Genomic DNA, 15,822 nt, shown 5'->3' with positions numbered 1-15,822 from the left:
GTTAGGAGCGTGACAGGTCCCTGTTGGCAAGGTTTTCGTGTGTGCGTGTGGTTTGTGAGGGCGTTGTAACACGCTACTTTAGCCTGTTGCACTCGTTGCTGCATCCAGCACTTTTGCTGCCAGGAGTGCCTGCCAAGGAATGCTTACGTCGTTATGTGTTTTCATCTTTAATAGTGGGGCCAATCGGCGTTCAATAACCGATGGAAATTCAGCGGGAACGACCCGGATAACGCAGGGCGGGCAAGAGCACTGCTTGTGTGGTCTTCGCTTTCGTTTGCCCCTTTTTTAGTCATCCTAGATTGTTTATTACTGCTGCCTCAACGGTGCTTCATTCCTCATGTTCCATTTCTTTCTCTTGCAGCATCTCCTGACTGCAGTCACAGTGCCCCTAGCCTGCCTGCAGCACTCATCCTGCCATTCTAGTGGGAACTGCCATTCTAGTGCAGGCCACTTGTCACAACCAAACGGGTTCCCGACTTTTCCTGGCTTCTATTTGATGGTATACTTTAGATCCACCAGTGCGTTCTCACTCCGTGTACATTTCAAGCGAGGGTTTACAGTAACACGGTAGTTGATAGCCATGAAGACAGCAGCGTGTGTACTAAAAATCAAGTTTAGTTATTTATGCCAATGTCAAAAAACCAACCTGGTCTATGCATCCATTCCAGCCTGACATTTTCAAATACAAGTCTTTCAGTAGCTAGTCAAACAATGAAGAGGTAGGGATAGCTCATGCACTGCTTAATTACTACCTTCATTTTTTTACTGTTGAAAATTTATGGATGATGCTATATGTACCACCTAGTGAAGTCCCACCAGAAATTGTTATATGCACTACCGGTATAGCACAATCTATGAGGTGGGCTGGTGTGACCTTCGTGCAAACAGCACCGTACGTGGTTTCCGTCACGACAAAGTTTGCACTGTAGTCTTGGGCGTGTAATGGGTTATGGCTGACCACAGGGCCGTTTACAGTGCTTTCCAGCTTCCAGTGGAGGCAGGAACACAAATTACGTGGTCGGCCAGGGCACAGTACATGGTGTTAGTCAACACCATAGATATACCGTGCCTCGGATGGCCGCGTCATATATATACATATTTCTTAATTTTACTTTTGAGTTTTGTGTAAGCAAGGATGTATCTAGTGCCCCTATGCTGTCTATCCTTGGTTTTTGTAAACACTAAGTAATATCGCACGGTAGCTTTATTCATCGTAATGAGATTTCTCAGGTGCCAGATTGCTCAGATCTCATATGGTTTCCTATGGCTGCAGGGATGTACAATGTCTTGGGTTCGATTCTTGGCTGCCGGGGCTGCATTGAATTTATAAAGCCAAAAAAAATAACCTTCTGTACACAATGTCTTGGTTTACGCTAAAGATCCTTGAGTGAGAGGTCTACCACACTGCCCTGTGCCTCATAGTGCGAAGTGACCTCAGTTTACTCGATTATGATGCAATTACTTAATGCCTTCTCATGTAAACTCTTGAGTGCAAACGGGAGAAGGTGCACCTACCTCGCCTTGAGCTGTTAGACTAAGTTGCCTTTTTCGCACGACATCTAAGCTGTGTGAGAAAGCCATACAGGGCTAAGAATGTTGTAAGAAATGCCTCTTACGTGAGGCAGCTCATACATAATGTTTAAAAAAAGCGTGTCACATTATTTTGCAGTAAGCTCTTTAAACGTTTTACACCCCTCCTACCGCCCTGCTTTTATTGTTAATAAAGGCACTTTGCATATGTAGACACAGGAAAATGAAGCAGAAAGACATAGATATTTTTTTCAGCTGCACAGTGTCGCAGGCTATGCACCTGATGCAATGCTGTTTGTTCATCACGGTTTGCACTGTGCTTTGAAACAGTTTGTTACCAAGGTCCAAAGATTCACTTGGCTATTTCATGTCAGGAATGATACAAAGGGATCATCTGTGGAAGCAATGCCCATCTTATTCTTGTCCTTTTGTAATTTATGAGAGCTGCTGCAGCCAAGCATTCTATGGTATATTTATGAACTAGAAAATACATGGAAAAGGCAGTCTCTAAGCTGGAGGGAAACTATCGAGTAGCATATGCATTTAGTTTAAATAGTGACGTGTTGCCCAATTGCTGGGCAACCGCATTAAGTTTATGCCGTGCTTGTGATTTGCTCAAGTATGTGAACTAGTCTTAGGCATTTACGTGTTGATAAAAGAATTCCATGCTATCTTCATTCATTCACTGCAACTCGTTTGTGCTCATGGGGAGCATTCGGAATATGACCCTTAGCATGATAAAAATCAGAATACGCTTTACTCAGTTGGACTCAAGATATACCTGATCAGGACACGGGACTCAAGATATACCTGATCAGGACACGTCTACTCCTGAATGCTTAGATACCTGATCACATAAAAATTGGCCAACTTAACAAGCTGCAGGAAAAGAAGCAGCCCCATTCCTTCACCATAAAATAAAAAGAAGACAAGAAGAAACTATTTTACATTTGCAAAAGGTCCAGGCGAGGCTGTTGTTTCTTACGCTTTCAAGAATACATTAATACTGTTGTTGTTTTACAATATAAAGTGAATTTTCCTTACACTACTTCCTCGACTTCAGTTGTTTTCCTTTCTGGGTGACCTATGAGACCAAAGGTGCAATGTAATTAACAGTATGGTCATGTTGGTTGTAAACATGATAGAAAAGGAGCACAAAAATATGCACAAAAACTCAGGACTTTTGTTGTGTTGTTTTTCATTTATAGTTAATTTTGTTTTGTCCTATGGCACAATGCAATTCTCGAAACCAGCTTTCCTCAGAAACCTATTGAGCCCAATTTTTCATACTAGGCAACATTACATGCAATGGCTGCACAACACTTTCTGCCTGAATATAAATGTGGCTAAAAAATGTCTTAGTTATTTTGAAGCAGGCAGTTTTCATTGCCAGTCAGACAAAATGGGGCCAGATGCCATCTGTGCAAAACCGCATGTGACCGCACCATGGGAGGAGGAGGACAAACATTTTATTGAGCCTTTAAAGGCCTCTTAGGGGACGTGGTGACCGTTGTACCGGTGTCCGCAGCAGCCCTCGCCGTGACCACCCGCTGGGTAGACAGGTCGGACCTGCCCAGTGCCTCAGCCCAGTGCCCACCGTCTGCTAAGAGAGGGTAGGGGTTGTGGGGACAGTTCCAAAGAAGATGGTCCAGTGTTTCCACTGCTCCACAGGCCGTGCAGTTGGTGGAGGGGTAGACGGAAGGATAAATACGGTGCAGGTGGTAGCGACATGGGAGGCTATGGGTTTGCACCAGTCGCCATAGCTGTTCTTCCCTGTTGGATAAATCCGGGTGTGCGGGGGGGAGCTGGCGGCGTGAGAGGCGGTAATGTGCCGTAATGTCTTGGAAGGTCAAGAGACTGTCCCAAGCTGATAGGGCTCCGTGAAAGGGTTCGAGGCTAGGGCCTGCTTGGACGGTGAGCTCTCGAGCGGCCCTATGTGCTGCCTCGTTTCCCCCCACGCCCATGTGGGCCGGAGTCCAGATCAGCTTTATTTGTATGGTAGGAGGATTTTTGAGGAGAATTTTGAGCACCAGGGGCGAGATCATGCCTCTGGCGTAATTTCGAATGGCCGTTTTCGAATCCGAGATGATAGTGATAGGGGGTGGCCTATGTGTAAGGGCTAGCGCGATAGGTGACCGGTAAAAGGTGCAAAGGCTCATGGGTACGTTGTCTGCTCCAGCCACTTCCGGTTCGAGATCTCGCCTGGCCTCCCGTACGCCGGCGGCTTTCACGCGCGTGTGTGCGTGTTGTTTATTTGTCACAGAGTGCTAACCTTTCAGAGAAGCCCCTAGTAGAATTCATTGTTGTTACACATTGAATGTGCGATGCATGAGCGGTTTTTTTTTTCAGTGGAAACAGATAAACAACAAGCACAAGCGCACGTGAAAGCCGTCGGCATATGGGAGGCCAGGAGAGCTCTCGAACCGGAAGTAACAGAACTCCGCGGGAGCAGACAATGCACCCATGAGCATTTGCGCTTTTTACCGGTCACCTATTGCCGCCTCTTCCGCCTCAGCGGGTCAGTTGGTGCGGTCTGTTAGGGATTTAAGAGGAGGAGTGTTGGAATGGTTGATTACTACTGCGACAGCGTATGCATCCTGCCATCGATAGCAAGCTGCGTCCACGTAAACCGTAGTGGGGTGGACGGGGTATTTCTCTGTAAGTGCTTGTGCTCGTAGTTCCCTACGCTGCTTGTTGAAAACAGGGTGATATTGCGCGGTAAAGGGTGGATAGTGAGGGAGCCATGAATGTCGGCTGGTACCGGGAGCCTGTCATCACAGAGGATAGGGGCTTTAAGGTTAAGAGTAACAAGGAGAGTGTGACCGGTGGGGGTGGATGAGAGCCTATTTAGCTGACCGATAAGGTGGGCTTCAATGAGTTCCTCCGCAGTATTGTAAATGCAGAGTTTCTCGAGTCTGGCAGTGGTAGTGCTCTGAGGGATTTGTAGCGCCGTTTTTTAGGTCTTTCGAATGAGGCAGTTGACTTTAGAGAGTTCGGTACGCGAGGGCAAGAGATACGGGAGGGAGTAAGTGAGAAGGCTGAGCCCAAATGCCTGTATCAGCCGGATACGCTCCGTTTCTTTGAGCCCCTTGTTGCGGGCAGCAATCCTGTGGATGAGGGCGATCGTCTGATTCACCTGAGAATTTAGCTGTGCTAGGTACTTAATGTTTGCGAAATTGCGCTGTATGCAGAGCCCAAGTATTTTCAGGACTTCCACTTGGCGAACATCCCTACCATCAATGCGGACCTCAATGGTGGGTGTCTGGGCTGGGTTGCCGGTTGATTTGGCGGGGAGGATTAAAAGCTCAGATTTTTCAGGTGAGCATCCAAGCCCAACTTGCGCGGCGGCGGTAACTAAGTCAGCTCCCTGTTAGAGAACCTCCTCGATTTGAAAGTCGCTGCCTCTGGTGGTCCACAGCGTAATATTATCGGCGCATATGCTGTGGAGTAAGCGAGGGATCGCGGCGAGCTTACTGGGAAGGTGGATTAGGGCAATGTTAAATAGGAGTGGGGATAATACTGCACCTTGAGGCGTGCCAATGGTTGGGAAATGGATAGTGTCGGATTGTAGGTCACCGAGCTGAATAACAGCCGTGCGGTTCGAAAGGAAGTTACGGATATAGTTGTATGTGCGGCGACCCGGAGTGAAAGTGGCAACGTTACACAAAATAGCCTGGTGTGATACGCGATCAAAGCTTTCTAAAGATCAAGTGCCAAAATGGCTCAATTATCTACCTTTGAAGGGGCAGCGATAATTCCGTGTTTTAATTGCAGGAGTACATCTTCGGTTTCCGCACCATGGGAAGTGTTGTCCAGTTTTTTGCAAATCGCTTGTTAGCCCTACGGGAACCGCAGCACGTGTAGTGACTGCCATAATCTTTGTCTCAGCCCTATAAATTGACGTGAACCTTTTTCCTCCTTACTTAAAACAGATTTCCTTTTTTGTTGTTTGATCCTGTTTACAGCAAGCCCTTTTTTGTAGAGAAAAGGAACTGCCACCTGAAGAAAACCACCTCTGCTTCAAAAATGCACTGATCAAGATTAGTATCATACTACAATGAGAACATATAAATGTTAAAATGTAAAAAATTAGCCATATACACAAATAACTAATGAAGTGTGCCGCTGCACAAATTGGTTTTCAATACATAAACAAAGGAGTGCTTCAAAGAGAAAGGACAAGAAAAAGGGCAGGGGTGTTTTCTGGTCTGCTTCACTACAACCTAAAATGATGCTTTGGCTCTCGGTAAGATTAAGTACACTATTTACACGGTACTAGGAAGTGTCCAAGCAGCATTTCTGACTCGCCCCGTCTTTCTACGAGCATTACTGACAGTTTCCCTCTTGTTGATCGAAGAAAGGAGTGAAATGCGCTGAAAGCATCAAATCTGCATTCGCACCGTTCAGTTGCATGGTCTGGCTCATTAACAAGGAACCACACGACAAACAGACGTGCTCACACGTCAGCTCAGAGTTGCGTATCGAGAAATTCTGGGCGAGCTAGAGAAGCTTGCCAAGTCTTGCATTTAAACATCAGTAAAGCATGCATTATGCGACAAACCAACGACGACAGAAATAGCTACCTTCATACTGGGCAAGTGTTCGAACCACTGTGGCGTGTTAACGCCGCGATCAGAAAGTTGCCACGCCAGTTTGACAGCCCTGGCGCGAATAGCCAGATTGATGGGATCGACCCATGGATGATCGGTCAGAAGCAGTGACAAGCAGCCATTTTGACCCTCCGAACGCTTGAAAGTACGTGTAAACATATAAGAAAGTGTTGCTGACTGCAGCTAGATAATGCTATATCGGTGGTGGGTATAGCACTTCATAGGTTGTATTCACTGGTGTGGCCCACAAGTGGGCGACCCTGTGTGTGCCGCAGCGTCTGTGATACGTCGGACTCCATGAGATTGCGGTAATGGACCTTTTTCTATTAGCAATCTGCACATGCGCGGGCTGGTAATCTGCCATTCTAGGCAGTCGTCTCGGGCAAAACAAACAAAAGGGTGCCCCCTCCACTTGTTGCTGGGGTAGCAGCTATGCTTTCTAGTGATGCACGTTTTTATTTCTTCTTTTTCGACAGCATGTGGTGAGTTGTGCGTGCACACAAAGGATTTCAAAGGAAAGGGGTGAAGACTTGAGGTTGACCACGGTACGAGCACATGGCTACCAGCAAGGGGGTGAGCGGTGCAAGCATGGCACAACTCGGGAGATGGCATCACGTGCACTGGCTTCATTTAATATAAATATAGAATATAACTATAAATTGGCGTGTGCATAAAGCATTTCTTCGAAAGCAATATTTGGTTTTGGTTTTCAACTGTGCATTAAACGACACTTGTGTCAACATCGGTAGTCGCAGGCGACTGCAGCGTTGCCTCTGGCATGCCGTGTCGCTTTCGTTCATAGCCGCAGTTTCATTCTACAGTGATGCAAAGTTCTTGAGGGCAAGGAGAGCACCACCACGTAATTTGAGTGCAATTAATAGGTCTTCTCTTAATACTAAGGCCGACAATCGGGCTGAAGTGGTGCAGACGATATGCACCGAGGTTTTCTTTTTTCTGCGAGGTGTGGGCACAATGCGCAGGCACAGACGTGGTGGTTTCCAGTGTTGTCGGGTGAAGAAATCTCCCTCTGAAATTTTCAGTGAATACCATCTATTGGGTTGCAGTCCAGTATTTCTGAAAGGTTCACTGCTATTGTGACAAATTTTTTAGAGCAGTCATGGTCGCTAAGATGGTAGTCATGAGAAGCTGAATCACTGTTCCAGAGGAGGCTGGAACAACCGCGCTATTGCTCCGCTTGTTCCCAGGCTTGGGTTGCGACATCAGTGTCCTGACAGCACCACACCTAGCTTGCTCATCCCAGAGCTTGCAGTCTCCTCCTGATGCATTTTTCTTGCTCTTTGCTCCGCCTCCTTTCCATCTTGAGGTTCGTGCTTAAATACTCTCATCATGTCTTTGCAGCACCTGCTGACTGGGCTGTAGCCTGTGCCTGCTGGTGAAGAGAAGTTTGCTGTGAGACGAGGGTCTTGACGAGCACGTAACTCCTGTTGTTAAAGTGAAGCTTTCAGGACCTCACTGATTGCATTCAATGTGGCTACATAATGCACTGCAGGAAAGCTAACTTTACACACTGAGTTTCACAAAGCGATGAGGATGATAAGCGAAAGCATATGCACCTCAAGAAAAAACGCTTTCCATGGTCATAATGGAACCAGTGTCCCTTGCATTATGAAACCATTGTGTGTCAGACTGCGCCCTTCTGATACGGTCGAAGCAGTTTAGATTTTGGACTTTTACTCAAGTCGCAAGAGAGAGAGTGAGAATAAACTTTAATTAAATGCGCAAAATGCTTCAGAGAGGTGTCCTCATTCCAGGATGCCTTGAGCTCAAGCCGCGTTGACAGTCCTTTTGATCAGGCACAGCTGACCTTCGAGGCTGGAGCTGGCCAGAAAGCTTCGAGTTAGAAAGGAACATCAGTTTTTGATCAAAAACTTTATTTTTACAGTTATGATGATAAGAATCGGGGGATGCATGTGGTTTTTCATTGAAACTGTAGATATGAAATTTGTTTCTGTGTAATACGACTCTATTCACATTTATTTGGATTTTTATGTTTGATTTTACGGCAACCTTTATAAAAAAATTGCTGGAGGGGCGCAGCTGAACAAGGTACCGGTGAACTGTGCACAAATCAAGGACTGACTGCCATAAGACTAACATTATCATTATATATGGTCTGTAGCAGAAGTTACAGCCATGTGAAGTTTGGGCCTAGAAAATGGGAACCAGGAAAACTGGTGTTGCCATTCAGGCCCAAACTTCAAACAGCTGTCACTTCTGCTACAGACCATATATAATGATAATGTTAGTCTTATGGCAGTCAGTCCTTGATTTGTGCACAGTTCACCGGTACCTTGTTCAGCTGCGCCCCTCCAGCAGTTTTTTTATAAAGGCTGTCAAAAAATCAAACATAAAAGCCAAATAAAGTTGAATGTAGTTGTTTTACACAGAAACAAACTTCATATCTACAATTTCAATGAAAAACCACATGCATCACCCAATTTTTATCGTCCTAACTGTAAAAACCATGTTTTTTTTTGTTTAAGACCAGGGTGCCCACTTAGAAAAAAAAGAATTTGAGTTTTTTGGTAGACAGCCCGGTAAAAGACCTCCCAAAAGCAAAGATTGTGGTGTGTTTCCACCATACTACTCTAGGGTGCTGGTGGCAACTGCCCTGGATGAACTGCTTTTAAACTTTATTTCAGGAAATGAGTGAAGATCAATCCCCTTTTACGGTGGGGTGCTACATGAATGGTTCATTTTTAGCCACTAGATTCAAATGTCATGTCTTCATCCTCTCTCTAAGGGGTTTTGGCACCTCCCCTTAAGGGTGATTGACCTTGACTTGTGACAGCCACGCAGCACTTTTTTCATTTGTAACATCATGGCAATTCGCAGTCCCACTTCCAGTTTGTTTCCTCCTACTGTGTACTGTGGAGTACAGGCTACTGGGTGGTAGTAGTGTCGCCAGCAAGCAGTCCTCTAGCTCCCACGTTGCTGTTCATCTATACCATCCAGCCACACACGATAAGAAAGTACAGTGGCTACTAAGACTCCCAACCCTTAATTTTGTCCATTTGCCGTATTCTTCGTCTCTGTTAAGCTGCGTGGGAAGGTTCAGCCGCAGCTGCTGTGCTCTTCTATTGCTCAGTCTCCTATCCAGAGAGTTCCTCTCCACAGTTATGTGCAAATCTGTGGTTGTCAGTTTCATCATTGCTCTCTGTTACTTGTTCTGTCATGTGTTCATTAGTTGCTGTAATTGCAAGGAAAAAAAACGTGCACGCTTTTGTCTTGCGACAATAATGGCTTTTTTTTTAACGTTTATTGAAATGTAAAAAAAACACCCGGGGGCCTCTTGCTAGTGCATCAGGCCCCCTTAGAAGTAGCGACTAGTTAAAGTTCACGACGGGTATGGGTGGGAAATAGCAAGGGAAAAATAGTGGGTCGGTATATGAAATGCAGGAGTGTGTCCCACACTGCCTCCGCTAAATTAGGTGGGTAGGAGGGACGCAAGAGATCATTTAAGGAATTCGGTTGTAAGTTAGTGGGAAGGGTGTCTAGGAGAAATGGTCTTTCAGTTTAACTCAGTTTTCTCGCGAGGGATTCCTTGCTTGATTGTCATCTGAGCTTGGACGTTGCCTGTTTGAGCTATCACTTACTTGCATGCTGTTTGGACTTTTGATCGCAGTGGCTTTGAAACTTCGCCACTTGATTTTGCTCGACGAAAGCGTCGCGTTCAAACTGTCGTCGTCATTAGAATGTGAGGTGCACCATTTTTGTCTAATTTTGCATCTCGATGCACTGCTATCCAGATTCAAACTACTTCGACCATGTTGCAATGGTGTCACGGAATAGATGTTGGTTTCACACCGCGAGGGTCCTGATTTGTTTCTGACTGCAGGAAGCGTTTTTTTTTCTGCACTTCTTTACCCACGATCATTATCATTGTCAGAGAAAGTTGGCTTTTCTGCAATGCCTTTTTGGCATGGCATATTCCACTGGTGAGACATAGAAAGTTTTGCTTTAAAATCAGGGTCTTCAAGCACTTTTGGTCCAGAGAGTAGCAATCTGCACGTATTTGTAACCATACAATACTGAGTTAGCACCCTTCGATCCTTCCTGTCTTTTGCCAGCAGTCTCGTCATCCAACACATGAAAGTGCCCTCGACTTTTGCCCGCACTTTTCACTTATGCCTGACCCAATAACTTTTGTTGATTTCCAGTGTTGCGCATGTCACATTTTCATTCAGGGTCACCTTGGGGCAGATAAGCGCCTGCTTGTATTTTTATCAAGTGGTTTTAGCCATGGAGCATGCTTCGCACTCTTGTGTGAGCAGCATTATGGTGCCTTGTTGCTTGTCCAGCAAGTGATGTGATGCCATGTCAATAAACATTCTTCAGTGTTTGTGATGACTTTGGTGTTTTCTTGGCTTCACTTTCTAATAGTGAGAGTTGCTATCCATCAAGAAGCATACACTTACAAATGCTAGGTATTCTTATTTTTTTCTTAGGAAGACATTTACAAAGTTTCGTTGGCAACACAGCATAACATCAAAACAAATAAAACCAACTAAAATGGCAAATGTGGCATATTTTTAAAATTAATAAACTGGTAAAACAACACAGCACGAGAGAGAGAGCACGAAAAGTGACAGCACTGCGTGTTTGTACCATTCTGTTGTTTTCGTGCTAAATATTTTCAAATAAATAAATATGCAAGGAATGCAGTTGAAGTAGGGTAACTTTTTATTTGAGCTTGTCTCTTGGACATACAAGTACATTTCTTCAATCGATTGCTGGATGCAATTTTCGATATTAGGCAAGCACTGGATTCTCGAATGGACACAACAGACGTTTGTTCAATTCTTATTTGCAATTGCATTGTGCAGTTTAACCCGTACAAAACATTTCGCCAAAGTCCAAAGCATTGGTTTAGGTAGAACAAAAAAAATGCCTGTGTGCCAAGATTTCGAAGCATGTCAAAGATTTATAGGTGGCCTGACTTAACCTATAGCCCTACACTGCAGTTACCCTTCATAGCTGGCCCAAGTTATGCTGAGCTTTTCCTCGTGAAACCTAAAAAGTTGAATTTTGATGTTTACAGCTACGCTGTGCAATGTATAAGCCTAGCATAATTTACTCTTCAGTATTTTTACTCTATCCAGGTTTTATGTTTATTACACCACAATAAAAGTTTGCAGCCAGTGTTGAATTGACGAGCGTCAACCAATTCAGGTTGAAAGCACAAAATGCTCTAACAGAAATCGCAGTCTTCACATGTGATCAAATACGTAGTTCTTTAACACTAAACAAGGCTACTGCAGAATGCTAGGAACGTAAAATATACTCGATGAGGTGCAGTTGGCCAGTGTGTAATTTAAGCAGCATTGTTTTAAGACAAACGGAAATTGGTAAAACACCCATGATCTTCTGACAGCAGCTATCATCGTGACTGGCCAATTCACCTGAGTGGGGATGTTACGGCTATGTGCTGGCCTAACGAATTGCCAAGAAATTTAAAACTCACTGTATGTTGGGTTGCTTGTACCTGTGGACTTTTTTCAGTTTAAGGTCATAATGCGCCCCCTGGGTCCACCTTTAGTCAGCTAGACCCACTGAGCTATAGTGGTGTCAAGGATGTGGTGCTGGACTTGCACTAGGGATGTCCTGGGTTTGATTCCCATGTGGTTTGAACTCTCCCCAAAGTTTTGAACTCAATCCACTCTTTGCACTGCCGGCCGGTTTAGGAGCTGTTGTGCTAGTACAGCGGATAGTGGCTTCTTAGTCAATGGGCCACTTATTCCTTTCGCGTTGATAAGGTAGAGTTTTCAAGATTGGGCCTATTCGATTTTCCACTTCTGGCTCCCCGCGGGCTGCCCGCGGGTAGCCCGAGGATTCCCCGAAGCCATAGGGATACACGGGAAAATCGAATGTTGGACTGCTTCTCGGGGAGTCCGCGGTGAGCCCGAGACTGTAAATCGAAGAGGCCCATTGTGTGTTACGGTCGGTTACACTTGCCACAGTTAGGGTGCTTAAATCCGACCATGTGCAAATTGCAGGCCTGTGATAAATGTGTACAGGTGATTATCTAGATGCATAAAACTGCGCCTACTGTCAAGGCATGCCGTGAATTTGTTGGTGGAATGGACATTTACAAACATGTATTCGCATGATTTCCACTGCAGCATAAAAAATTGAGGTAAAAAAGGTGCATTGTAATAAAAGGTGCATAAAAGGTGCATTGTAATTTTGCAGCTCCCAAGTAGTACACTATATAAGACCAGCACTGCTTCCCCTCGTGGTGCTTTGGGCGGCTCACAGCAAAGTCCACTAAGCATCAGAATCAGCTAGTGCTTGATGTAGTTGCTACATCTATTCCCTTTGAAACGCAAGCTGCTGGACACCAGATTTCCCTACACTAATAACATTAGAATTGGGTTAGAAAAGTGAAATGAACTGGAAAGCTGTGGGTGAAAAGTATGATCAACATGACAATTCCAACAGGGACAAGACCACCCTGTTTTGGGAGCTTTACCCCAAAAGACCAAGGCACTTGGCAACGAAAGGAGCCCCAGCTGAAAACAGAGCAAGGCCTCATGGCTTGTGGAGGGTGCTTCTCGTGGTAGAATATAACTGCCTGTCATCATGCGATTTCGACTGCCCAGGAGTCTTCACCACCACTGTGGTGACATTGAAGGAAGGTGACAGGAAAGTGTCCGCAAAGTCGCACATCAAGGCTACTATTCCTGTTGACACTGGACAGATAAGAGCCAAAATTACAACTAAACTAGTTTTCTGCACAAGAAAGAGCTCACTTTCTTGTTTTGCCAAAGCTAATAACATGCCCTTAAATAATCCATGCATGACATATGTTCATCACAGATGGGTTTGGGTGCACCAAATTATTTGTTATACGGAACCTTTTTTCCCCGCTGCGAACTCGCAGGAAGCAGTTTTATTTCGTGTAAGGCATTTCTAAGAGCAACGCAATCACTTTGTTCTCTGTCTACTTTACTCATACTATCAATTCGTAAATTTATACCAGCAAATAGAAAACAAACAGAAAGAAGAACACAATTTAGCGCACGAGATATCCCCAGCTGTCCATTGCTTTGACACTCGCTGAAAGATTTGTAATGGTCAAGCTGGCATAGATCTGTAGATCGTTTGGTTTTGTTTTCACTGGCATTTCCAGTACACACGCTGCTGTCTTCATGGTTATCCACTGCTGTGTTAGTGTAAACACTCGCTTTAAATGTATGCGGAGAGAGAACGCAGCAGTGTATCTGAAGTATACCATCAATTATAAGCCAGGCAAGGGCGGGAACCCGTTGGGTCGTGACAAGTGGCCTGCGAACATCAGTTCCCACTAGAATGGCAGGATGAGTGTTGCACGCAGGCTAGGGGCACCGTGACTGCAGTCAGGAGATGCTGCAAGAGAAAAATGAAACGTGAAGAATCAAACAACGTTCACGCAACAGTAAATAATCCACGACGACTGAAAAGAAGGGAAAACGACAGAGAAGACCACACAAGCACTGCCCCTGCCCTGCGTTGTTATCGGGGTCGTTCCGCCTGCATTTGCATCAGTTATAGAACGCTGAGTGGTTCACTATTAAATATGAAAACACATAACGAAGTAACCATCCCTTGGCAGGCACTCCTGGCAAGCAAGAGTACTAGATGCAGGAAAGAGGTGCAACAGGCCAAAGCAGCGTGTTACAATGCCCTCACGAACCACACGCGCACACGAAAACCTTGCCAACAGCGTTCTGTCACGCTCTAACTTCACGTATAGATCGCATAGCAAGTTCATTTTCGTTACAACATTAAGATAGGTTAGCACAAGGATAACAAGCGATGGTAATGACGCCACATTGAAGAAGAGACAAAGAAGCGCCACGGGCGAGACGGGTTTCCGCGCCGTGCAACAAACCGCCAACAGCTTGCGATCGCCGACAGACGCGAACAGAGCAGCATAAACAGCAACAATAATGCAAGACGGGGAGAACGCGCCGTTAACAATTTCGTAAACGTCGCTAATATAACTGCCGCGAGCAGAAAGCACGCTTTGCAGTAGGAGATATGCGAACTGATTGCAAACCCGCCAAAAAACACACCTGGTCGGCCGATGGTGGACAGTTGAACGCCCACAGATAACTGCAAAGCTGTAGTGCCAGAAGACGCTGGAGCTGTTGAACGACGACTGACAGGGCGACAACCATCGCCAGTTTATGAATTCTTGCGTTGATCGCATAAGTCGAACGCGACTACTTGAATCGCTACGGCACGTACGCCGTGTAGGCAGCACTCGGAAAAATGTAAACATACCGCGCGGGAACGCTGCGAGCAAACGTGACGTCACATCCGCCTAGCGATGCTCCTCACCCGCCCAAGAGGTTGGTTAATTCCTCTCCTGAAGGGCAGGTGTGCGGATAGGGGCAGCCGTGTTTCCTACACAGAGCACGCCCCTTCCTGAGTAGATCGTCTAACGCAAGAAGGCTCTGGTCTAACGGGGAAGGAGTCAGCTGGCCGCGAGCGTTCACTGTGGCGCCACTGCTGTTGTCACGCGCTCATCAGTCAACGGGCTGTCGCCAGGCGTGTCAGCGGCGGCGGCTTCTGGGCAGCCAGACAGGCCGGGCGGCGCGAGCACAGCGCAGCCGTTCCACAACATGGTACTGCGGGGACTCCGGGCGATCGGCCGCCTCGCCAGCCGGCCGAGGAAGCAGAGGGGCCTCGAGGGCTCCGTGAGCAAGGTGAACGCCGCTCGGTTCCTCGTTTTCCTCGCGTCTGTGCGAGGCGCTGTGATGAGTCCCGCTGGGGCACGCTGGGATCACGTGCTGCTTTGCATGCTGGGGCCGCATTTTCCCGTCGGAGCCTTGGCGGGGCAGCGTGACAAGAGCGTTCTGCCCGACGGGACGATCGTCGCGTTCCACGGGTGCATGAACCGCCCTGGGTGCCTAGCACGAAAACAAATTGGGTGCTACCACTGTGCGGAACCGGCAGGCATGCACTGGCTCTTCGTCTGCTTCGGCAGAAAAGCAGCAGCTGCACCGTCGGCCTAATCGCGATGGTGCACTGGAAAATTAGTTCAGCTAATGCAGCCCAGTCGAATTCCTCCTGTAAGGGGGATCCACATCCCACATGACTGGGGCACCGCCGTTGAAACAGGCTGCCAAAAGGGGAATTCCCGAAGTCTTGTGATCGTGACGCCACCACTCAGGGCTGAGTTACTTGCGCCTTTCCACGGCGGTGTTGAATGGGTAGCGACTTGCCCATCTCAGCTGGCGACATTGGGAGCCAGCGTGCCAAAAAACCGAGGGATGGCGCGCTCCGTCAGGTGGCGCCAAGTCTAATCCCCAAGCTCGCCAGCTTCGCTTTGCTTGCAGAATGGCAGTCGTACCTAAGAATGATCAATACCTGTTATGCCGGCCAGCAGCGGGACTTCACAGTTTAGTCTAGACCCGTTTCTCAACTGTGCAAACATACAGACGTAAACCACATTTCTGCCCAGGGCCAGACTTGTTTTTCGGAGAGGGTTGTTTTAAGGATGGTCTCAGGTGTACGCGGCAAGCGGGAGGCCGACCCAGAAGTCAGCACCAGTTTATTCCAAGAGCGGTTCTGGAAAACTCCTCGTGCTTCCCTTTCACGCGCCTTGCCCGCGATGTAGCTGCGGATGCCATGCGACCTTGGAGGTTGACCGTACAACAGGGGTTATGGGTTG

General features: G+C 46.7%; 1 protein-coding gene across 1 annotated transcript in view; it reads left to right on the top strand.

The window, feature by feature from the left end:
* The first annotated feature begins 14,560 nt into the window (after positions 1 to 14,560).
* The window catches only part of L(2)k09913 (transmembrane protein 53-like lethal (2) k09913), a 32,095-nt gene continuing 30,833 nt past the window's right edge, over positions 14,561 to 15,822 (top strand). The window contains exon 1 of the mRNA XM_077705091.1: positions 14,561 to 14,854. Coding sequence (XP_077561217.1) covers positions 14,771 to 14,854 — 84 coding nt within the window. The 5' untranslated portion in view covers positions 14,561 to 14,770. The remainder of the gene's footprint in view (positions 14,855 to 15,822) is intronic.

Source organism: Haemaphysalis longicornis, unplaced genomic scaffold (genome assembly GCF_048455015.1).
Source record: "Haemaphysalis longicornis isolate Haplotype H1 unplaced genomic scaffold, Haemaphysalis longicornis Haplotype H1 scaffold_3, whole genome shotgun sequence".
NCBI lineage: Eukaryota > Metazoa > Arthropoda > Arachnida > Ixodida > Ixodidae > Haemaphysalis > Haemaphysalis longicornis.
Note: the sequence above shows the minus strand (reverse complement) of the source record. Positions and strands in the feature narration are given on the sequence as shown.